Source organism: Amphiura filiformis, chromosome 6, assembly GCF_039555335.1.
Source record: "Amphiura filiformis chromosome 6, Afil_fr2py, whole genome shotgun sequence".
In the NCBI taxonomy this organism is placed as follows: Eukaryota; Metazoa; Echinodermata; class Ophiuroidea; order Amphilepidida; family Amphiuridae; genus Amphiura; species Amphiura filiformis.
In genome coordinates, this window is record NC_092633.1 from 69308123 (window position 1) to 69334004 (window position 25882).

Below are 25882 nucleotides of genomic sequence, written 5' to 3' on the forward strand. Positions count from 1 at the left end.
TTTGTTTTGGTTCTTATTTTTTTCCTTCATGTTCCTGATAATCTCTGCTATATAAGTGCCGTTTTAAATTTTGGTCAGCTTCTTCATTTAAACATTTCTTGATAGCTTTGCATTCAGCCTATTTTTTTTTTTTTCTAAGCGTGGGGCCAATTATAACCGTTTTGCCCCCGGGATTTTGCGTACTGAATCCTCAGATTTGCCTTATACTGAATCATCATCTAGAACGCGTGTTAGGCAATGTTTTTTGGAACATTATTATTTAGCATGTTTTTTGCTTTGCTTGCTATCTTCTGTAGATAGCATTTAGGGCCTACAAAGAAACTAGTTAATGCCTCTATTTTTTTCTTTATGTTTAATGACTTTTTTAATGATTATTATTTTGACTATTTACTGAAGATAGTAATTACGGCGGGTTTATATAAGACAAAAGGTAATTTCTTGCGTAGGACTACTGAATTTTTTTTCTAAGCGCTTGGCCAATTAGAACCGATTTGCCCCGGGATTTGCGTACTGAATCCTCAGATTTTGCGTACTGAATCATCATCTAGGACGCGTGTACATTAGGCAATGTTATTTGGAAAATTATTATATATTTTACATGTTTTTTGCTTTGCTTGTTATCTTCTGTAGATAGCATGTAGGGTCTACAAAATAATTAATACCTCTATTTTGTTTCTTTATGTGTACTGTAATGATTTTTTTAACGATTATTATTTTGATTATCTACTAAAGATAGCAATCACGGCGGGTTTATATAAGACAAACGGTAATTTCTTGTGTACTGAATCATCTTTTTTTTTTTAATTGTTTTTCCTTCATCTTCCTGATAATCTCTGCTATATAAAGTACCGTTCAAAATAGTGGTCAGCTTCTTCATTTTAACATTTCTTGATAGCTTTGCATTCGGCCTTTTGGCTATTTTTTTCTAAGCGTGCGGCCAATTATTATTACTTCATAATTGCTGTGGAGAATCATGTCACATGTATATTCAATATTCATTTAAAAAATTGCATCTTTATATCTTGAAAAACTTTTTGATGGAAAATGCATTAATTCGGTGATTTTGTTCAATTTTGACCAAAAATAGTGAATTTTACATGGTAAATCATGTTTGTTTATTTTTTTAAATTAAGATATTTGAAATAAAAAGTATACCATTGTATTGATATAAATGTGTACATCAAAAAAGTGAATCATGTCAACTTCCTAAAACCAACGGTTTTTGACCTATGACCTCTTGAAAATCAAAGGTCAGCATTAAATTCCCGTTTTTTTTTGGCCAAAAATGGCAATTTCCAATGATGATTCAGTACGCAAGAAATTACCCATTGTCTTATATAAACCCGCCGTAATTGCTATCTTTAGTAGATAATCAAAATAATAATCGTTAAAAAAATCATTACAGTAGGGGGCCTACACATAAAGAAAAAACATAGAGGTATTAATTATTTTCTCTGTAGGCCCTACATGCTATCTACAGAAGATAGCAAGCATGCAATAAATAAATAAATAAATAAAAGCAAAGCAAAAAACATGCAAAATATTAAATGTTCCCAATAACATTGCCTAACACGCGTTCTATAGATGATAATTCAGTACCATGTACGCAAAATCTGAGGATTCAGTACGCAAAATCCCGGGGGGTAAAATCCCGGGGCTACTTGGGCGCGCGCTTAAGAAAAAAAAAAATAGCCAATAGGCTGAATGCAAAGCTATAAAGAAATGTTAAAATGAAGAAGTTGATCAAAATTTAAAATGGCACTTATATAGCAGAGATTATCAGGAACTTGAAGGAAAAAATAAGAAAAAAACAAAACAAAAAAACAAAACAAACCAAAAAAAAAACCAATGTGGATTCAGTACGCAAGAAATTACCTTTTGCCTTATATAAACCCGCCGTAATTGCTATCTTCAGAAGATAGCAAGCAAAGCAAAAAACATGCAAAATAATAATGTTCCTAAAACATTGCCTAACAGTAACACGCGTTCTAGATGATGATTCAGTACGCAAAATCTAAGGATTCAGTACGCAAAATCCCGGGGCAAAACGGCTATAATTGGCCGCGCGTTTAGAAAAAAATAGCCAATATGCCCAATGCAAAGCTAGGCCTATAAAGAAATGTTAAAATGAAAAAGCTGACCAAAATTTAAAACGGCACTTATATGGCAGAGGTTATCAGGAACATGAAGGAAAAACAAAACAAAAACAACAACAAGAAACAAAACAAAAACAAACAAAAAACAGCAATTTTGTTTCAGTATGCAAGAAATTACCTTTTGTCTTATATAAACCCGCCGTAATTGCTATCTTCAGTAGATAGTCGAAATAATAATCATAACAAATCATTGCTATCTTCTGTAGATAGCATTTAGGGCCTGCAAAGAATTAAATTTGAAATTGGTTTGCTTTTTGATGGATCATAAAAAATATTTGTTTTCGTTGGTTAATATATACGTCGTTCATTCCTCTACAATTTTTTTATTTTACTCCAAGACGTTTTTGATTTCTTTAAATAGTTTTTATAATGATAAAGTGAATCCCCTCGGCCCTGTACACTACGCCAAAACAGTTAGTAACATTAAAGGTCCGTAACCCGATCGACAGCATCATCCCCCGATTTTTTTCGTTGTTGATGAGGTTTTGGTATCACATAATAGATACTATTTTTCTCATTACTATCCTGAAATTTGACGCTCCAAGTCGATGTATTTCCGGAGAAATCATGAAACACAGCGGTTTTACAGGCTACCATTTTGTAAATACTAAAATTACTTCGGATTTCTGGGCAGGGAATTAATTGCCAATCAACAGTCTCCTCAAAACTTTGGTTTCGCGTCATACACATTCTGTGAAAAAAGCGAACCACACTAACTGCTGAGGAGACGGTGCGCCGTATTTAGTTATAAAAATTCCGAAATGGACGTAGTGGGCTAAATGGCTCAATTGGTTAGCGCATTGTTTTTACCCGAGAGGTACCCGGTTCAAAACCCGGTATCGTAAGGGTGTTTTTCCTCTCCATTTTTAACCCAAACTTTTTTATATTCATTTGAAATGTACATATTGCAAGGGAAAATATATTTTGTTTCCTTTTTTCTGAAACGGTACGAAAAAAAACAAATATTTTCCGTTCAATACGGGCCGGGCATTGTATAGCATGTCAGCATTCGTCATACGAACTAGTGGGGATTATGCACTTTCAGTTTCCCACACATTTGAACGGGAATTGGATTGCGTACTTTTTCGATGTCTAGTGAGCAAATTTCTTCAATATTTTGAGAAAATGATGTCAAATTTTCTATTCTATATTGTTTGGTAATAATGTCTTTTGCCAATAGTATGTTTAAAGTTGTAATTTTGTGTTTTTGATCGCAAAGATCGGATATTTTCGTTCCCGATTCGAATTCTGAACCCTTCGCAAGGGTGCCGATTCAGTTCGGCAGAACTTTGACGATAATTTTGCCTTTTTGGACACTAAAATGCATTCGATCCTTAATTTTGTTTCAACCGAGTCTTAAATTAGCAAGCACAATAAGGTTGGTACCACTTTTATATACATTGATAAAATTTTTAAGATTTTTTTCAAGTTTCTAACCGGCGCAAATCGTTAAGTGTGTATTTCCCATTGACATCCAAAATGGCCAGTCCTTAATATACATAGGTACGGCGTATATAGGACTGACAAGCAAGTCTAATACGAACGGGAATTGTTGTTGTTGCTTGCCTGCCCAGAATGCAATTCACGTATACCAAGGTATTGGATTGCAAATTTGGCTATTTATTCACATTTACGCTGAAAATGCTCTCGTTTTTTTCACAAAGCAGCATAAAGGGGGCGATATTTGATATTATTATGTAATTTTAAAGACAATCCATATCCAAAACCAATAGGGTTACCAATCCTTAAACAGTACTTGTGTACTTGCATAATATTTGTTTGTGTGTATTGTATACCTCGACTGCTAACAATAGACCCAGTTTTAACCAACGTTTATCAGTGGGAGCTGGTAGCCTGATGGATAAGGCGTCCGTCTAGGGATCGGAAGGTTGTGGGTTCGATTCCCATGCCGGCACATTCCCTTGCTTATTTTTCAAGTTGGGTTGTGTGCCGGTCGGGATTTGTGTTTATTTGTTGTCATGTTTAATTGTAACGCTTTGGATGGGTGAACTGTTCATTCTTTCTCAACATTATGTAGTTGAATGGGGTTTCAACTTTGTCAATACTGCTGTTTTCCTCGTGTTTTTGCCAAATTTTTCATTAAAAAAATACCGAATGACAATTTGAATGACTTAGCCTATCCGTAATTCTTTTAGGCAATTTACAAACAATTTAATTCTTTTGCACTGAATGTGCTGACAAAAGCCCACGTAGGCGGGTGATGGACACCAATGATGACCTGACATGACAGTGCCCGGTACGGTCGTGGACCTGGATGGATGGAGAAAGTAACAATAAAATAGTAACTAACAATAATATTGATAATTTGCTTTTCAACGTTTTACTCCATTGAGCGTGTTTGCGTGGTATCCATTTTTGGAACTCTGCATTTTGCCCGGGGGAAGAACTCTTTTCCCACTTTTTTTAAGATCGCCAAACTCTTGGGCCTTTTAAATCTTTTTTATTTGTATTTTAGCGGGTTGAAATATTAAAACAAAGAACTTGGTGGTCTTAACCGTGTTAGGAAGCACCACAGCCTTTTGTAGGGTTTTATAGTTAGGGGCTGTGCAATAATTATGAGCCCCCGGTGTGTGGGGGTAAATTTCAAACGGCTCGCCAAAATCGCTTGCCCCCTCTCGGCCCGCCAAAAATCGCCCCCCCCCCGGCCTGCCAAAAAATCTTTGCCCCCCCCTTGCACATGGCAAATGTTTTGGATCCTAATTTGCAAACCTTAATGGTTTATATACATGTTGCGAGCGCAGCGAGCAGGAAAATTTGCATATTTAAGCGTTTCAGTACGGTTTTCCTAAGCTTTTTAGAGAGTTTTATTTAAAAGGCGCCCCAAGAATGTGTGTCAAAAATTGCTTGCCCCCCTTCCCTTTCGGCTCACCAACAATGTGTTGCCTCCCCAATTTAACCCTCCCCCAGGGCTCATAATTATTGCACAGCCCCTTATACTATCAATGACTAGCACGACTAGGCCTATATGAGTGAGTACCCCGGGATTTTTGTTGTTGATTTTTTCAAATACATCAGCCCTTGGCCAGCGCAGCCCAAATCATTCACCCAGTCGGACGGAACGAGTTGAGTTCAGTTGGCAAGATGAAGTCTATCTGCTGGATCTTATGTGGAGTACTGGTGATTTTTGGAGTTGGCGACGGCCAGGACGCTGTAGCAGAAGGTAAGAAGACAACCGATTACATCGTCCTTTTTTTTTCTTTCTTAAAGACCCATTCAGTGATCCCAGCGAAAGTGTAAAAAATTGAAATTGTTTATAAATTGCTTAAAAGTGAAGGATAAGTCATTCAAATTTTTGAAATGAAAATACATGTAGCTAATTTAGATACTGTCAGTATCTAAATTACAGATTCATGTAAATTCCTTATTTTTGTCTCATAAATGCACGGCTTTCGGATGAACCACTAGCAGGCTATGTTTACATATTTATGACAATGACAAAGGTACCAAAATCTGAACTTTAATGATTTTTACGATCGTCCGGATGAGCAAATCACTGAATGGGCCTTTAAACACTGTGTTTTAACTCCCTGTATAATAGCATTGTGATCACTCCATATCACCATTATTGCTTTTTATCCCCATTTCAAAACATAGAGATTAATAATACTCAAATTGAGATTAATGCCAACAAATAGGTTGTATCATATTCAATTTTCGTTCAAATAATGTATTTATGTTGTTATTTATTTCCATTAAGCCTACTACGTTTTCAAGTTTTCTGTATGAGGAGAAAGTAATCGAAATCAATCCAATGATTGTTGCCTGAAATATTACTGTCCATGTTCAGTGCCGCCGACAAGGGGGGGGGGGGGTAGGTAACCGGGGCGTTACCCCGGGGCCCGGGGTCCTAGGGGGCCCGTAAAAAGGGAAGAAAACATACTTTACTCTGGGGCAGTAAAAGCAAAGAAAGGGGACTTCAGGGGCCCGTAAAAGGTAAAGAAAAGATCCTTTCTTTGCTTTACGTATACGGGCCTCTTTTCTTGTCAATTTAGGCCTAAGGTATCTTTTCTTTGCTTTTTACGGGCCCACTGCGGTCTCTTTTCTTTGCCTTTACGGGTCCATTATAAGGTCTGCTTTCTTTGCTCTTTTACGGCCCATAAAAAGCAAACAAAAGTAGCGGGCCCGTAAAAAAGCAAAATGCCGTTCAAATTGCAAATCTGTGCGCGCTTCGCTCGCATTTGTCTCCAACGTTCACATTTGATTATTGGCAGCTAAACATGCTATTCGCCCGGCCCCGCTGCAACATATGTTCAAGGATTTTACACCAACCTCCCCCTATGTTACAAAGAAATTTACACCACTGTTGCACCCCCCCCCCCCACACACACACACTTATAAAGTCCTACACCGTCATCACCGATCAAAAGGGCCCGTGCGTTCACATTGCCCCCGGGCCCGTAATGACTAATGGCTCTCGGCGGCACTGTCCATGTTACATGTAGGTGCGGAAAATTTGATGTTCATGGCCGGGAGTTTGGGTCGGTGGATTTATTTTGAAAAAGTTTATGATTTCCAATTTGTGTAGATGTGCTATAGCCTGCTAGTGGTTAAGCCGTAAGCCGGATATTAAAGACAGAATAAGACATTTTACATAATCATGCATTACTCGCAAACGCAAAATCAGAATCAACTGAAAATTTGGGAATAAGCTTTTTCCGTGGACATCTATTGAAAAATGTCATAAAAAGAGGATAGGATCACGAAATCCTCCTTTAAGTAGAGAAATTAGCTACATGTATTTGAATGGGGCTTCAACTTTGTCAATAACCTATTGCTGTTTTTCTTCTTTTCGCCAAATTAAAAAAATATCATGACAATTTTAATGACTTACCCTTCACTTTCAACTAATTTATACACAATTTTTTTGCGCTTTCCCTGCGATCACCGTTCCAGTGGGTGTTATTGTTATTATTATAAGATTCCATTGGACCATGACTGATGTGATAAATTTGTGAAATTTGGTTGGCTATTAATTCCATTATTACTAAGGTTGTTCTGTTTTTCTGTCCTTCGTATATCAGGCAGGAAATTTAATTTAACCAATCATGCATCGTAATGCCAGATAAATAGGGTCAGTCTTTTGTTAAACATATAATTGGCCCGGTCCCCGCATGGCACCCCGTGCATCCGCGGGTATTCATGGTCGTCGAAAATTTCGCGAAATATAAAGGGGTGTTTTCAGATGAAGAAACGCGATTCGCGAAACGCAAAAAAAAAGGTGGGTTTTTTTTTCAAACTACGTGTTCGCGAAATTGAAAAAAAAAGGGCATTTTCATCGAAATATCACTTCTCTTGCTTTTTCCAGAGAAGAGGTAATATTAGGCTTATGGTTTTACCGTGCTCTATTCTTCGTCCATGGTTTTACGAAAATATCGCAGTTTCACAATTTTCCCGTTCGGCGCATCCGGTGTGCACCCGGCCAAGTGTTTCGCGTTTCTGCCAGAAAAGGGTATATTAGAAATATCGTTCGCGTTTTAGCGAAAATAAGGGTATTGTCGAAGGGTAAATGATTCGCGAAATCTCTAAAAAAAAGGGATGTTTTTCCCTGAAAACTTCACGAAATGTACGGAGCCCCGGAAGTGACATGGAGGAATCTTTTTGGTGAAAATTATTGGTGAATCTTTTTTTATCTCGAGATATTTCTCTCGGGATAATGTGATAATCTCGAGATCTTTTTTTATCTCGATATATTTATCTCGGGATAATGTGAAGATCTCGAGATCTTTTTTTTTATCTCGAGATATTTGTCTCGGGATAATGTAAAGATCTCGAGATCTTTTTTTATCTCGAGATATTTATCTCGGGATAATGTGAAGATCTCGAGATCTTCTTTTTTATCTCGAGATATTTATCTCGGGATAATGTGAAGATCTCGAGATCTTCTTTTTTTATCTCGAGATATTTATCTCGGGATAATGTGATTATCTCGAAATCTTTTTTATCTCGAGATATTTATCTCGGGATAATGTGATTATCTCGAAATCTTTTTTATCTAGAGATATTTATCTTATTAACAATTAATCACTCACTTGTTTATTCACTCCCTCAATTAATCTAGAATGAATGAAGGAAAGGAAGGAAAAAGGGGAAGACGAAAGGAAAGAATGAAGAAAGGAAAAAGGAAGAAATGAAGGAAGGGAAGAAGGAAGGAAGGAAGGAAAGAAAGAAAGCAGGAATGAAGGTAGGAAATAAAGAAGGAATGAAGAAAGGAAATAAGGAAGAAAGGAAAGAAAGAAGGAAACAGGAAAGAATGAAAGAAGAAAGGAAGGTAGGAATGAAAGAAGGAAGGAAAAAGGAATGAAGGAAAGGAAGAAAGGAAGGAAGTTGAGAGGAAGGAAATAAGGAAGGAAAGAAACAAGGAAAAAAGGAAGGAAAGCAGGAAGGATTGAAGGAAGGAAAGAAGGATGGAAGGAAGGAACGAAAGAAAGAAGGAAGGAACGAAGGAAGGAAGTAAAGAAGGAAGAAAAGAAAGAATGAAAAAAGGAATGAAGGAAGGAAAGAAGGCAGGAAGGAAAGGAAGGATGTAAGTAATAAAAAGGAACGAAAACGGAAGGAATGAAGGAAGGGAAGAAGGAAGGACAGAAAGAAAGGAATGAAGGTAGGAAGTAAAGAAGGAAGGAAAGAAATAAGGAAACAGGAAGGAAAGAAGAAAGGAAGGTAGGAAAGTAAAAGGAATGAAGGAAAGGAAGTTGGGAGGAAGGAAATAAGGAAGGGAAGAAGGAAAGAAAGGAAGTTGGAAGAAAGTAATGAAGGAGTTGAAGGAAAGAAACAAGGAAAGAAAGAAGGAAAGAGTGATGGAAGGAAGGAGGGATGGATGGAAAGAAAGAAGGTAGGAAAGAAAGGAAGTTGGAAGGAAAGAAAGAAGGGAAGGAAAAAAAGGAAAGACGGAAAGAAAGAAGAAATGAAGCAATGAAAGAAAGAAGGAAACAAAAGGAATGAAGGAAGGAAGGAAAGAAACAAGGGAAGATGGAAGGAACGGGAGGAGGAAAAAGGAAGAAAAGAAGGGAGGAAGGAAAGAAGAAAGGAAAGGAAAGAAGGAAGGAAAGAAAGAAGGAAGACAACAAGAAAACATCCTTCATTCATCGTTTCATTCCTTCTTTGATTCCATCTTGCCTTCTTTCTTTCCTTCCTTCTTTCATTTCTTCCATTTTTACGTACCTTCCTTGCGTCTTTCTTTCCATCCTTCTTTCATTCCTTCTTTACTTCCTTCTTTCCTTTCTTCTTTCCTTCCATCTTTCCATTCCTTCTTTCCTGGTTTCATTCTTTCTTTGATTCCATCTTTCCTTCTTTCTTTCCTTCCTTCTTCCCTTCCTTCTTTCTTTCCCTTTTCCTTCTTTCTTTCATTTCTTCCATCCATATGGCTTGCAGTAGTACGAGGAACCCATACCGTAGTAGCTCTGCACAACGAGCGTCACCAATAACGAAAATGTCATACCGATAAATGATGTGTCTGTTTGCCCGTTTTTCTAAGTTTGCGTTGCGAACTAGGGCGTGTGTGAGACGAACTGTCGAGGTAGATTGCAAGCATGCTTTTGTTGAATGCATTTGAATACTCCGCCATATTTACGGTATGTACGTCATATGCACAACCTCTTACTAATTTTAGTTATCATTGGAATTTGTTACTATTGCACGGGCTATTGCAATTGAACTTTTTTGTCGCATTTGTATTATTGTTTCCTTTTGTTTTTATTTGTTGTTGTTGTTCCAGAATGCTACACCTACCCAGATGGGAGTGACTACCGTGGTACAGTGTTTTTGACCGTTTCGGGGGTGGAATGTCAATCATGGACAGCACAAGAACCCCATCAACACGACCGGACACCAGAAAACTTTCCGGATTTAGGTCTTGGCGAACACAACTATTGTCGTAATCCGGATGGGGAACCCAATGGGCCTTGGTGTTACACTACAGATCCGAATACTCGATGGGCATACTGTTTTGTAGCTCCTGTGTCTAAATGGGACTGTAGTATTGGTAAGCAAGTGTTTGAAAACATTAATACACAGAAATAAAAAATAAAAAATATGAGCACCATTGAAATATATATCTCAAGAGCCCGGCTCAAGAGTTTCTCGGAGAAAATTAGAAAAAACTGTTCCTGCACAAATGGCTACACAAATATAGACAATAGTGATGAAATAAATAGTTTTTTATTACGATAAAGTGAATCCTCTATACTGTACGCAATTTTTTTGCTCCATAATTCCTACTTCTTATCTTTGCCATTAGATGAAACGGAAAGGGCACCTGAAGACGCTGCATATTGGAATCAACAAGGACAAGACGCAATTCAAGACGCTCTTAAAGCTACCGACCGTTACATGAACACCAACATTGCCAAGAATGTTGTGATAATGGTTGGTGATGGGTTGGACACGACTACCACTACTGCTGCAAGGGTCTTGAAAGCAGGTGTTGATAGCCAATTGACCTTAGAACGTCTTCCATTTCTTGGAATGCTCAAGGTAAATGCATGCCACCTTATAATTTCAAAGAATCGGGAACATTCACGCCACGTCTTATGAGAGGTCTGTCCTGCCTGGTAATGTCATCTGGAGTTCACCAAGGTCTGCAGGAGGACTTGTGAAAACCTTTGATTTCAGATAGCCCCACAAGAAGAAATCCAGAGGGGTAAAATCAGACGATCTTAGGGGCCATTCCACTAGCTGTAAAGCTATCACACGATTGCCAAACAATTCTGCAAGGCGTTCTGTCAATTACACTCTTAAAACAGCGTGGTCAAATTGATCCCGTAGTAGTCAACTTTTTGACTACTACGGGGTCAATTTTGACCACGCTGTTTTAAGAGTGTATACTGTAAAGTTAAAGAAAATGACTTTCATGTTATTCATGTTATTTGAATTGACTTTGCGCAACTGCATTTTACACGGCTCACAAAATAGCCACCGAGTCCTTATTAATGGTCACACTCCAGTGATGTTAACAGTTGTGGGAGGACAATGTTGATTCAGCTATCAACTATAACATTTTGACCAAATACCCAATATTTGTTAATCTAGTGGTAGTTTTCACAAGACAAGGTCGTTCCTACACAGGTGAATGAACTTGTACCGCACGACGACTATATCGTGCGGACAAAATACCCCGGGACAAAATTACACCACATTTCGCCATAATATATTCTAGAAACGCTTGCTGTTGGAATAAGAAAAATTTTAATTGTAATTATTGCACAGGTCACGGCGACCCTGTGACCTTTCCGGAAAAAGCCGAGTGGCAGGTTTTTCAAATAAATATTTTCTGTGTAAAAACTGTACCATCAGATAGGTAATGGATAATATGAATATTAACTGTACATCTATCACAACAATTTTTGATAACAACTTGCGTCACAATTGATCTAGTATAGAAGGTAGAGAATTTATTTCAATCTTATATACGCCATTTTTTTTTTGGAATTAAGTGAAAATTAATTCTGTAAAAACTTCATTTTTTTAATGTAATTTTCACATTAGACCCGACAAAAGATTACCGTTTTGTTGTTATGATAATCTAATCTTTTGATTTTGTAAATAAAATTAGGGGTCTAATGTGGATTTAGGATGCAAACTGGAACAATCCAATGCCTTGTCAAAATCATTTGCTTCAAAATGGAGTTCGGATGCACTTCGTAATACAACTTCCGCCACTGCGGGAAACCCATTAAGGTGCGGGATTGTAACTATCTAAAATATCCTGACAAATATCCAATTAGCTTCAGCTATTAGCTATTAAGATATTTGGATATTATTAAAGGATATTATGGATAATTTGGATAATAGTTGCACCTACTGATATTTTGGATATTTGGATATTTTAGATAATTTGGATATTATCGGAGGATATTATGGATATTTATATATTTCAGATATTTGGATATTTTAGATATTATGGCTAATTAAGATATTTTAGATATTTTGGATATTATTATGGCTAATTAGGATAATTTGGATATTTGTTATATTTTTCATATTATTATGGGTCATGAGGATAATTTGGATATTTCAGATATTTGGATATTTTAGATAATTTGGCTATTATTAGGGCTATTTTGGATAATTTGGATATTTTGGATATTATTGTGGCTAATTAGGATAATTTGGATATTTCAGATATTAGGATATTTTGGATATTATTATGGCTCTTTAGGATAATTTTGATATTTTAGATATTTTGTATATTATTAGGGCTATTTAGGATAATTTGGATATTTTGGATATTATTATGGCTAATTAGGATAATTTGGATATTTCTGATATTTTTCATATTATTATGGGTCATTAGGATAATTTGGATATTTCAGCTATTTGGATATTTTAGATAATTTGGATATTATTAGGGCTATTTTGGATAATTTGGATATTTTAGATATTATTATGGCTAATTAGGATAATTTAGATATTTCTGATATTTTTCATATTATTATGGGTCATTAGGATAATTTGGATATTTCAGATATTTAAGATAATTTGGATATTATTAGGGCTATTTTGGATAATTTGGATATTTTAGATATTTTGGATATTATTATGCCTAATTAGGATAATTTGGATATTTCTGATATTTTTCATATTATTATGGGTCATTAGGATAATTTGGATATTTCAGCTATTTGGATATTTTAGATAATTTGGATAATATTAGGGCTATTTTGGATAATTTGGATATTTTAGATATTTTGGATATTAGCCTATTATGGCTAATTAGGATAATTTGGATATTTCTGATATTTTTCATATTGTTATGGATATTATTAGGGCTATTTTGGATAATTTGGATATTTTGGATATTATTATGGCTAATTAGGATAATTTGGATATTTCTGATATTTCTCATATTATTATGGGTCATTATGATAATTTGGATATTTCAGCTATTTGGATATTTTAGATAATTTGGATATTATTAGGGCTATTTTGGATAATTTATATAGATATTTTATTATTATGGCTAATTAGGATAATTTGGATATTTCTGATATTTTTCATATTATTGTGGGTCATTAGGATAATTTGGATATTTTAGATAATTTGGATATTATTAGGGCTATTTTGGATAATTTGGATATTTTAGATATTTTGGATATTATTATGGCTAATTAAGATAATTTGGATATTTCTGATATTTTTCATATTATGGGTCATTAGGATAATTTGGATATTTCAGCTATTTGGATATTTTAGATAATTTGGATATTATTAGGGCTATTTTGGATAATTTGGATATTTTAGATATTATTATGGCTAATTAGGATAATTTGGATATTTCTGATATTTTTCATATTATGGGTCATTAGGATAATTTGGATATTTCAGATATTTGGATATTTTAGATAATTTGGATATTATTAGGGCTATTTTGGATATTTGAGATATTTTGGATATTATTATGGCTAATTAGGATAATTTGCATATTTCTGATATTTTTCATATTATTATGGGTCATTAGGATAATTTGGATATTTCAGATATTTGGATATTTTAGATAATTTGGATATTATTAGGGCTATTTTGGATAATTTGGATATTTTAGATATTTTGGATATTATTATGGCTAATTAGGATAATTTGCATATTTATGATCTGAGGGCTAATTAGGATAATTTGGATATTTTTCAGATATTATTATGGCTATGCCTACCTATTTCACAACGTTTACAAATATGAGTCTTCAAATGATACATCTTTCTCTCATAGTTTTTGCAACTTTAAGGGGGTACTACACCCCTGTCCAATTTTGTGCCTATTTTTGCATTTTTCTCAAAAATTATAGTGCATTGGTGACAAGTAAGATATGTATATTATACGGGCAAGGACTACAACTACTGCACTGGAAATTTTATTTCGGCATAGCAGTTGTGGAGTTGCAGTCAAAAATGAGGGAAAACCAGTATTTGATCAATAAATCAATAACTACTTGACTTGAGTTGCTGAATTTTCAGAGCAATAGTTGTAGTCCTTGCCCTACAACATGCATATCTTAATTGTCACCAATGCGCTATAATTTTTGAGAAAAATGCAAAAATAGGCACAAAATTGGCCAGGGTGTAGTACCCCTTAATGTACAATATTATCATCATCACCATAAATACACTGACATGTAAAATACAATATGCGTCGTTCTTTAAAAGTCTTTTCCAACTATACATGCTTTAGGAAACTTGATGCATATGCAACTTTAATGTACAATATAGTATGCGTCGTTCTTTCAAAGTCTTTTCCAACTATATCCATCGTTTAGGATTATACTATTATGAACTAGAAGACAACATGCATGATCCATTCTAGGCTGTTCATTAAATAAGCTTAAATAGTTCTCAGGCATTATTAATTTCACATCTTTTATGAACTAACACAACATGCATGATGTATGCGTCGTTCTTTATAATTCTTTACCAACTATGTCCATCGTGTAGCATTATGAACTAAAACACAACATGCATGATGTAGGCTGTTCATAATATTGTTCAATATGCAATTTCACTAGTGTACAGGTGTATGCGTCGTTCTTTACAATATTTTACAGCAGTATACATGATTTAGGAAACTTGATGCATATGCAACTTTAATGTATACTATAATATGCGTCGTTCTTTAAAAGTTTTTTACAACTATATCCATCGTTTAGGATTATGAACTAAAACACATCATGAGAAATCATCATACAACTACATGTATATGTATATATATAACTACATTAATACATTCACATACAATATGCGTCGTTCTTTAAAAGTCTTTTCCAACTATATCCATCGTTTAGGATTATACTATGAACTAGAAGACAACATGCATTATCCATTCTAGGCTGTTCATTAAATGGTTCTCAGGCATATTAATTTCACATCTTTTATGAACTAACACAACATGCATGATGTATGCGTCGTTCTTTATAATTCTTTACCAACTATATCCATCGTGTAGCATTATGAACTAAAACACAACATGCATGATGTAGGCTGTTCATAATATTGTTCAATATGCAATTTCACTAGTGTACAGGTGTATGCGTCGTTCTTTACAATACATGATGCAGTCATGTCTACAGTAGAATTCACCTCGACCTTTGTAGGACTTAAACCCCATTAAAAGATATTAAACCAAGATAACACTCATTGAAAACAGCTCAACTGATTAAATCATATCTTCTCTGGTTAAATACACACAACATATGTTTCTGCTTTACACGTACAATGGAGCAATGCGCTGGGATTATAGTTTCAGTTGGGTGAACGATTATAAAGCGAGCGCTAGAGAACAATTCTGTGTGGTCTTTGTTTACGAAATGAGACAATACATGCTTATTGTTAACCAGCGTTCTTGAAAATGAGAAGCATGGTGGTTTGCAGACTTAACACGGTTTGGAAATAATTTCTTCATATTTTTGGTGTTATCTGTCGTTTACATATCCTTCCTAAAACACCAAAGTATGAATATTTCCAAACATCTAAATTAGCTAAAAATTTAGGACATGTTACAAAACTATATTTTCTAGAATTTTAGAAGAGTACTTTTAATACTGGCCGGTTATTTTTCACACAGCGACGTTAACTATAAGGCAATGTACTATTACCTATAACATACACTAAAACACCAAAGTACGCATATTTCCAAACATCTAAATTAGCTAAAAATTTAGGACATGTTACAAAACTATATTTTCTAGAACTGTAGAAGAGTACTTTTAATATTGGCCGGTTATTTTTCACACAGCGACGTTAACTAGGCAAATCCCCATACTTTTAACGTAGGCTATTTGTAGAGGTCACGCGTCAATGGTAAGAGCACTGTGTATTGTGTATAGGAAAACGGACAGTAACTGCAGTATGATTTTACAGCAGTATACATGATTTAGGAAACTTGATGCATATGCAACTTTAATGTATACTATAATATGCGTCGTTCTTTAAAAGTCTTTTACAACTATATCCATCGTTTAGGATTATGAACTAAAACACATCATGAGAAATCATCATACAACTACATGTACAGCCTGTCTCAAAAAAGATTGTGCAAGTGAAAAGCGCCCTCTCTGGCAATTAGAAAATACCGTTGTGAAATAATGCTTACACCCGGGGGGGGCCACTCTAATGGTGAAGGGGGGTATCAGGCGCATCCGTAAATTCACGTAAAAAGGGTATTTTTACAGCCTAGGGTACGTTACGTGCGTAACGTGAATAGGGTATCAAATTCATATAAAATTAGTGTAAAAGGGTACATGTTTTTGGAGTTCTTACGTACTTAGGGTAGTTTTGCCAACAGGACTCAAATCTTTCGATGCTAGGCACTCATATCCCATACCAGACTGGAAATCATAATTATATGCAAATGAACATGACGCTACGTGACGTATTGGTATTACACTATAGTTTAGCCAATTGTAGAACCTCTTACTAAGTAAAAAAATTCAATAAAAAAAATTTACAAGTTCCTAATATCCAAATATCTGATATAGCGGATATTTTAGCTAATATCCAAATTAGCAGATATTTTGGCGAATTTAGATAATAGCTAAATAGCTGATAATATCTTAATATCCATCACTTACTAAGTCAAAAAATTTCAATTACAATTTTATAAGTTCCTAATATACAAATATCTGATATAGCGGATATTTTAGCTAATATCCAAATTAGCAGATATTTTGGCTAATTTAGATAATAGCTAAATAGCCGCTAATAGCTTAATATCCATCACTTACTAAGTACAAAAATTTCAACAAAAAATTTTTGTAAGTCCCAAATATACAAATATCTGATATAGCGGATATTTTAGCTAATATCCAAATTAGCAGATATTTTGGCTAATTTAGATAATAGCTAAATAGCCGATAATATCTTAATATCCATCACTTACTACGTTAAAAAAATTTCAATAAAATTTTTTATAAGTTCCTAATATACAAATATCTGATATAGCGGATATTTTAGCTAATATCCAAATTAGCAGATATTTTGGCTAATTTACATAATAGCTAAATAGCCGATAATATCTTAATATCCATCACTTAGTAAGTCAAAAATTTCAATAACAATTTTATAAGTTCCTAATATACAAATATCTGATATAGCGGATATTGTAGCTAATATCCAAATTAGCAGATATTTTGGCTAATTTAGATAATAGCTAAATAGCTGCTAATATCTTAATATCCATCACTTACTAAGTCAAAAAATTTCAATTAAAATTTTATAAGTTCCTAATATACAAATATCTGATATAGCGGATATTGTAGCTAATATCCAAATTAGCAGATATTTTGGCTAATTTAGATAATAGCTAAATAGCTGATAATATCTTAATATCCATCACTTACTAAGTAAAAAAATTCAATTAAAATTTTATAAGTTCCTAATATACAAATATCTGAAATATCGGATATTGTAGCTAATATCCAAATTAGCAGATATTTTGGCTAATTTAGATAATAGCTAAATAGCCGATAATATCTTAATATCCATCACTTACTAAGTAAAAAATTGCACAAAAAATTTGCTAAGTCCCTAATATACAAATATCAGATATTTTAGATAATATGAGATATTATGATACACAAAAATAGCCAAATAGCCAAAAACAACCTTGTAACTATCTAAAATAGCAGATTTTTCACCCTATACTACAACACACAAATTATCCAAATTATCTAAAAAAAAAAAAAAGTTACAATCCGCACCTAACTCGGGAAACCACATGCACAGCAGAGCACATGGCCGATATCAAAATCGATTTTATGTATTGTGTATGTAGGCCTATTCATAGGACCCTCGTATTAATTGTCTCTATGCGCTTGAGAATTCAACAATATAAATAATGGTAGCTTTATTATAATACACATTAATGTTTTAAGCAGATAAAATTCCAAAATATGATGCAGTAATGAAGTTGCGATTTATTAATATTATAGGTATAAATTTTCACGATGACACTATCAAGTTCTTCGTGGTCGAGCGGTCTAAGGCGCTGGACGTATGGTATACGTGATACTAGCCAAAGCGGTGAGCCGTGAGTTCGAACCCCGCCTCTGCCAAACTTTAAAAGAATTAAAATTAAAATTTTACTTTTTAAAAATTTCATATTGGGGAAATGTGACTGGGAGAATTTATGTATGGCGTGGAGTGGTGTGGGACAAAATATCACCGTAAATAATGTAGTGTACTCAGGAAATGTAATGTTTGGTGTCAATTATGCATGATAGCCCCGCCCCATATTCAATTCAAATATAGCAGCACAAAGCCCAGTCATGTTGTTACTTTGCGTTTCAAGTTAGCTCTATGTTATCGGATCCTGGAACCCAGGAGCCCGGTCCAGGAGGAGCGACAATTGACCTTTGCAATCGCAGCTCCCCGAGTTTCGTACGGGTTGCAATGAGACAAATTATTACTAGCAGCAAGTTTTTTGTCCAGGGGAATTTCAAGCTAACACAATTTTTTCACGAGAGCGCACTAAACAACCCCAGGGTTAGAGCCCACAACCTCTCGTTCATCTTCCCGGGACATCTTCATCAAGGTAGCCTATAATAATGCGGTAGTGTTGTATGGCCTTTGTTGACATGGTTGATACTGCAATGCCATTTTTCACCAATGTGCGATTTCCGACTCACATGCTTATTAAAACACATTCTCGCAGCAAGTATTATTTGTTCATATTCCTTTGAATGCATTTGTTTTCCTCGTTTTGTATTGCATAGACATACAACGTGGATAACCAGGTACCCGATTCAGGTTCCGCAGCAACTGCTCTATTTAGTGGCGTCAAGACTGTTTCCAACGCTGTTGGTCTTGATAGTACTGCTGATTTAGAAGATTGCAGCACAATGGAGGGGGAAGCGCGGGCCCATTCCATTTTAGACGATTTCATGGAAGCAGGTAGGAATCCAAACATATCTTAAATGTGCCGGGATAGTCCGATTACCACCTTGATATTCGCCTTGGTTAGTGCCGCACTTTTGCACTTTCCATCTCCCAATTTCCAACATATCTCATGAATGGGCTAATGGGAAACATAGTCGTTGGACCGGGTCGTTGGCCTACATGGTTTGACATCGAAATCTCAATTTTGATGTGGGAAAATGTGTGGTGGTGTGGTGTGCTTATGTAGGGGCTGTGGGAGATGGTTACGGAGTTGTTTATTTTCGCCCCGGAAGGCGGCAAACTTTTTTCAATTTTAACCAGATTAGTGCGCCTCTTATGTGCGTACTTTTTTCATTACCAATGCAGGAAGATCTACTGGTATTGTGACTACAGCTCATCTTACCGATGCTACACCGGCGGCTTTGTATGCACATAATAATCGATATTGGCAAAATGACGCTGACCTACCAGAAGATGCAGATGGGTGTGAGGACATAGCATCACAGTTCATGGAATATGCTGGTGGAGTCCAGGTACGTATTAAAGTGATTTGTTTTAATCCAGCCAGGCATATGCTGCCATACATCTGGCACAAAAAGTAGTGTTTATAACTACATTTGAAGTCAATGAGGTGTCAAAAAATTGTAGAGAAAATTTGTCTTGTCCATGCACAAAATGTTCGAACAAGAATAGATAAACACCCTTCCACACGAAGGCAGGATCCGCATCGATGCTGCCGATGCACATCAATTCACCTTTTCGGTAAAACCCATAAGCCTTTGCGAGTACACCTAAGAACTCGTCATTCTGCGTCACGCCGCTCCGCACACCGTTTATCGAACATCGTTACTGCGCATTGCAAGTCGGCGTGACGTCAAATGACGAGTTCTCAGGTGTACTCGCAAAGGGTTATGGGATTTACCGAAAAGGTCAATTGACCTTTTCCCCTCTATCCCACAATGCACTATTCCAATGGGGTATGACGTAGTCAATTAACCTCATAGATCGTGTGCATCTGATGGTCTTTGCAATTATTTTGGGCATACTGATTCCATATATGCGGATTATCGTGATGCAGAGATCACGCCGCTCGTACGCGTAGAGTCACCCACTGCTATAGTATCTTTTTGTGTGAGATGCATTCTGATATTAATGCCGATGATGAAAATAAAATAATGTGGTAGTTCTAAATGGTAATCTTCCCTTGCGACATAATGCATGGTACGCTGCATTCTTTTCAAAATTCACCGTCCTTTTCAGTTTTTAAACAACACCATCTATATTGATTATCATAAAAACAGGTTGTATTAGCTGGTGGACGGGAAGACTTCTTACCAGAAGACACTGCTGATCCAGAGTACCCTGATATGAATGGCAAGAGGACTGATGGTCGCAACATTATAAGGGAGTGGGTGAGATCGCATCGCAATGATAACGCAGAATACGTCTGGAATTTGCCTGATTTTCGCGAAATCGACACCGAGGAAACAGACTATCTTCTTGGTAAGTGATTCAGTTTAAGTGATTCTCCTCCTTGTAAACCTGACAGAAACTATATTTTCACCTACCGCGATAGCTCTAGTTTAGAGCCATAACAAAATCCCAACCAAATATCCTAACCAGTCAATTATCAATAGCCAGTAGTGACCAGCCTGAGTCACACAGAGCGCAAGCATCACGCTACGCGCTCGATGCCCAACATATTACATTCAGGTACCACTACCAGTTATGTTCACCCTCCCTGTTAGTCCGGCTGCAAACTATTGTTACCTAGGCAACAAGTCATTCTAGGTGTTTCAAACCATTCTTTATTAGAGTTGTTGTCACAGAAGTTACCACTTGAGACTATTTTCATCAAAATTGGAGCATTTCCCTATGTTGACCCCTGTGGAGTTCTTAACCTTCGACTTTTTTGCTCATAACCAGGGCCGGATTTACCTTTTTGGGGGCCCTGGGCCAGGCCAAAATTTGGAGGCCCCAAACGCACCGTGAGGAAGGCATGTGCACTCAAGTGGGCAAGTTTTTAGATTTTAGCAGGACATTTGCGCGCGAAAAAGTTTACAGTAGGCCCCCTATTTTAGCCTAAATAGCTGAATTTTGATAACAGGCCAGTGCGCGCGAAGCGCGAAAAAATTTGCGATTTTTATACCCTATTTTGGCCTGACGCGTAGCGTTTTTCAGCTAAAATGGAACATGCACATTGCACAGGGCAATGTTGGGGGCCCCCAAAATTTGGGGCCCTGGGCCCGGGCCCATCTGGCCCTATGGTAAATCCGGTCCTCCTCATAACTCCACAACGGATAGTCGTAGATATGTGAAACTATAAATTTTGTGAATCCTTATGGCAAGTGGAATAATTTGACACATGTTTGGACAAAATTGGACAAGTTTTTAATTTTGACCACTGTATAAACTTTGGCCTTTGATATCTGGAATTGCCCAGGGGTGACAATTTTACACCCCACGGAAAACTGTCCCACCCATAGAACAATAATCAACAAACAAAACCACTTTAACTGGCAAAACCAACCTACCTGGTCTGCCACCGGACTATGTATATATATCGATCCTAAACAAAGACATAGGCTACATGTCAAAATTAAAACCAGCAGCCAATACAGGGGTGAAAATAACTGGAACCCCAATTCTTTTGCTGTCTGTATTTCATCCCATGACGCCGATAATTTTAACATTCCAAGTGAGTTATAAAGATTCAAATTAAATTTTCGATTGTTTTTTATCTTTTATTGGGGGGGCAACTGATGGAAGATCTTTGACTGATGGTATCCCTCAATCCCCTCCCCCGTGACGTTGACTGTACAAAGAAACCATCTTATATTTGTTGCTTCTATATGCAACAGGTCTGTTCGAGCCTGGAGATATGCGCTACGAAACTGACCGTGGCGGGGATGGTGCACTGGAACCTACTCTATCGACGATGACAAGAAAAGCTCTGGAAATATTGCAAAAGAACGATGAGGGATACTTCCTGATGGTTGAAGGTATTTAATAATCGTATTTTTGATGAGTTGGTACGAATAATGAATGTATTCTAATGCTATTATGATTTTAAACACGTTGAAGAAGTCCAAATACTTTGAAACATCACAATAATGCATTATGCATAATGCATAGTATTTAAATGAAACTGTGTAGATAAATCAAGATGGGTTTTTGTACAGTAGCACCCCTACTGCTGCATGTTGCGACGAGTCGAGGTATTACATGCATGTTAAAGGAGAAATGTGAAAACAAACAAACAAACAAACAAACAAACAGTTACCCCCCTAACAAACAAGCAAATTGAAATAAACCAATTACAAAACAGACAAAAGACTGGATTTTAATATAAAAATCTAATAGCTACTATTTATCGGAATTGATATCAAACCCATGCCAAATATATCTATTGGTTCAATTTTTATTTTGTGCTCCAGGTGGCCAAATTGACGACGCTCACCATGAAGGAACCGCAGCGAAGGCTTTGTACGATACTGTGGCTTTTGACCACGCCGTGGGGGCGGTATTGGAGATGGTTGATCTCAGAGATACGCTTGTCATCGTGACTTCTGATCATGCGCAAGCTTTAAGCTTTACTGGATACGGTGCTAGGCAAGACCCCGGGGGGGGCACTCAACTTTGGAAGTGACGGTATGTGCCTGTCAATAGGCCCCCTCTTTTGAAGTCGACTATACCCGATGACCCCCTTTTTTTAAAAGCCATACCCGATGACCCCCCTTTTTTAAGTTGCGGCTACCCAATGACCCCCTTTTTTTTGGTTGCGGCTACCCAATGACCCCCTTTTTCTAGAATAGCATCATCAAAATGCAACAAAAAATGCCGAAACTGTCAAATTTTGCTCCATTTTTTCAAAATTATGCCGAAATTTTCAAAATTTTGCTCCATTTTTTCAAAATTTTCTACCCGATGACCCTTTTTTAAAAATCTTATACTCGATGACCCCCTTTTTTCAAAATATTGTACCCAATGACCCCCTTTTTTATTTTGTTTGTACCCAATGACCCCCATTTTAAAAATAACGCTTTGTACCCGATAGGCCCCTACTTTGCGACTGCGGTAGGCACATACCCGTCACTTCCAAAGTTGAGTGCCCCCCCCCCGGGGGCAAGACAGTATACTGGGTAATTTATCTCGTGTGTTCAAATTATTTTTTTGAAAAAGGCAAGACGCCTCTTGCCGACTTGTATTTGGGTCTTATATAGATGGTTTAAAGGCAGCTGTGCACTCTCAGACATGTAGTACAAGTGTCACAGCTTCTTAATTATTCACACAAGACCCATACAAGTAGGCCTATATATTTTAAAGACAGTAATGAAGTCAAAGAATATAAACAGTCGATCTAGTGAAAACGTTCCAGGTCAGTGGGCGAAAAATAGTGTAGTGTTGAAGTTAAACTCTTTGTAAAATATTTTGTTTGTTTGTTTTCTTAATCTTGAGACTCTATTCCAGAAACGGTTTTTTATATTTTTGATATTGGCCTAATTTCTTGAGATATTGACCATTATTTAAGGCAACAAAGTGAACTTTTTAAAATTCCAACATGCGAATTGCATAATTAATGAGCTAATTTGCATGACTGCTAATTATGCAAATAAGAGGGTGGCTTCACTATATAATACATTAGAACATAATTATTAGAAACACTTTGACCAAGTTTCAAGGCAAAAGTATACAAAATAAAAGTACCCTGTACATTTATGCATGGATTTTGACCAAAATGTTGTCAAATATTACATATTAATGAGCCTTTCCAGTCCTTTTAGCTCATTAACTGTATTGATTATTGATAAAAAACAATAACATACAAAGAAAATATAAATTGATATATTATGAAAGCCGTAGGCCTATCTGATTTGCTCCTAACAAAAGGCATATTGATCAGTGTACTTTGCTCTGCTCAATAATCTGTTTAAAACATGCTCTGATATTTCTAGAAATATCCTCATATTCCATCTTAATAATTGATTTCATATAGGCCCTAGTACTGATAACGATGGCGAGTTCGCATCTGACGAAAACGACTTACCATTTACAAAACTGCAATATAGCATAGGACCTGGTGGAATTCTGGAGGCAGAAAGTTTAGCTGAGAATGGCACCAGAAGGAATCTAACAGAAGAAGAAGGTTTGTAACATAATCAAAATACATGGGGGGGGGGGTAGTTAATAGTTTGCATAGGCAACATTGCTGCTACGTGTGAATATTGGGATTTTTAAAGCACATTTCTGATTAGTTTATTTTGGGCAATTTGGAGTCTTTGTTTTGTTTGTTTGGTTAAAGCTGGATATCATGAACTACAAGCATAGTCATATGAGAGCCGAAACAAGATTAGTGTATACATTCAGAAACCTCCCTTTTCTGGAGTCTGGAGTTAGCCTTACTGATGAATATTGAGACCTACAATCAAGGAAAAAAATAGTTGGCACACTTGCACTAAACAATGGAAATTTGGTGGCCATATATTTTATCATTTATAAGCCAAAATATGAAATTAGATGCATATTTTTGGAAGAGTTATCATAGCTTTAAACTACGAAAATCATCGGCAATCATATAATATTCTTTTGAAATCCCTTATTTCAAAATATTTTTTATTGATATGAATTTGATATATTGATATGAATGTGAGGATTACTCCCTAAAAATTTGGTGGCCATACCTTTTATGGTTTTTATTTTACAAGCCAAAATATGAAATTAGATGCATATTTTTGGACGAATTATCATAGCTTTAAACTGCGAGAATAATCGACAATCCTATAATATTCTTGAGGCTTATCCCTTATTTCACAATATTTTGTATTTATATGAATTTTATATATTGATATGAATGTGAGGACTATTCCCTGAAAATTTGATTTCCATACCTTTTATGGTTTGTATTTTATAAGCCAAAATATGAAATTAGATGCATATTTTTGGAATTGATTCAGACAATCAAGGAAGAAAATAGTTAGCACACTTGCACTAAACAATGGAAATGCGTGCCCTATCAAATTTAGAGAGGAGAGTGCATGCAATGTATGTGAAGTACAGACTCCTCCCTATATCTAACCCTTCCCCACTCCCCATCTTTCAATGTTGGTGGGTCTCACGGATCTAGTGTTGACAACATGGCTTGGTCCAACATTGAATTGGGGGAGCGGGGGCAGAGATATACCAAAAGACAGGCAAAGTGTGCCAACCTTTTTTTCCTGGATTGTAGATACTCTACTTCTGATTTGGGAGAAATAGTTTGCCACCGCATTTGATGCTGAGCTCAGACTGTCTCGCAAGTTTACGTGCAGTGCCAAGCAGAACAGACTCCGTCTTCCCTAAATGAAGGGATAATTTATTATCAATCAACCACTCATTCACAGCCTTGAGCTCCAAACTGAGCTGTTCCTGAATGACATTGACATCACTATATGCGAGACCATCAGAACCGAGTAATTTACACCCCACTGCAGAAACAATGTCGTTGATAGACTAAGAACAATTAGAGGCCCCAATATCATCTATTATTATTATTTTTCTTCCTGTCTCCAACAGGTGGCCCAGACTTTGTCTACTCTGCGGGTGTGCCCAAGTCATCTAGCAACCACGCTGGGCAAGACGTACCAGTCTACGCTGTCGGTCCCATGGCTTTCATGTTCCACCGTACTCATGAGCAGAATTACGTGGCTCATGTTGCTCGTATGGCTGCATGTCTTGGAGAGTATGAAGGTAACTGCAATCGCTCTCCACGCGGGAAGAAGTCCCGAAAACAGCAATAACATCGAGCAGGATTAATGACGTCCATATCATGCGTAGATCGGATGGGAGGAAGGGGGGGGGGTAAATCCTCAA

The 25882-nt window shown here is 36.3% G+C and overlaps 1 protein-coding gene across 1 annotated transcript; it reads left to right on the forward strand.

Moving 5' to 3' along the window:
- Window positions 1–5258: 5258 nt before the first annotated feature.
- Window positions 5259–25861, forward strand: LOC140154725 (alkaline phosphatase-like). Its single transcript, XM_072177291.1, has 11 exons — window positions 5259–5337; window positions 9889–10155; window positions 10411–10646; window positions 18871–19048; window positions 19400–19566; window positions 20335–20536; window positions 21895–22035; window positions 22471–22644; window positions 23158–23175; window positions 24030–24179; window positions 25586–25861. Exons 1-11 carry the CDS (start codon window positions 5259–5261, stop codon window positions 25807–25809), a joined length of 1836 nt encoding a protein of 611 aa, XP_072033392.1. The 3' UTR covers window positions 25810–25861.
- The last annotated feature ends 21 nt before the right edge of the window (window positions 25862–25882 follow it).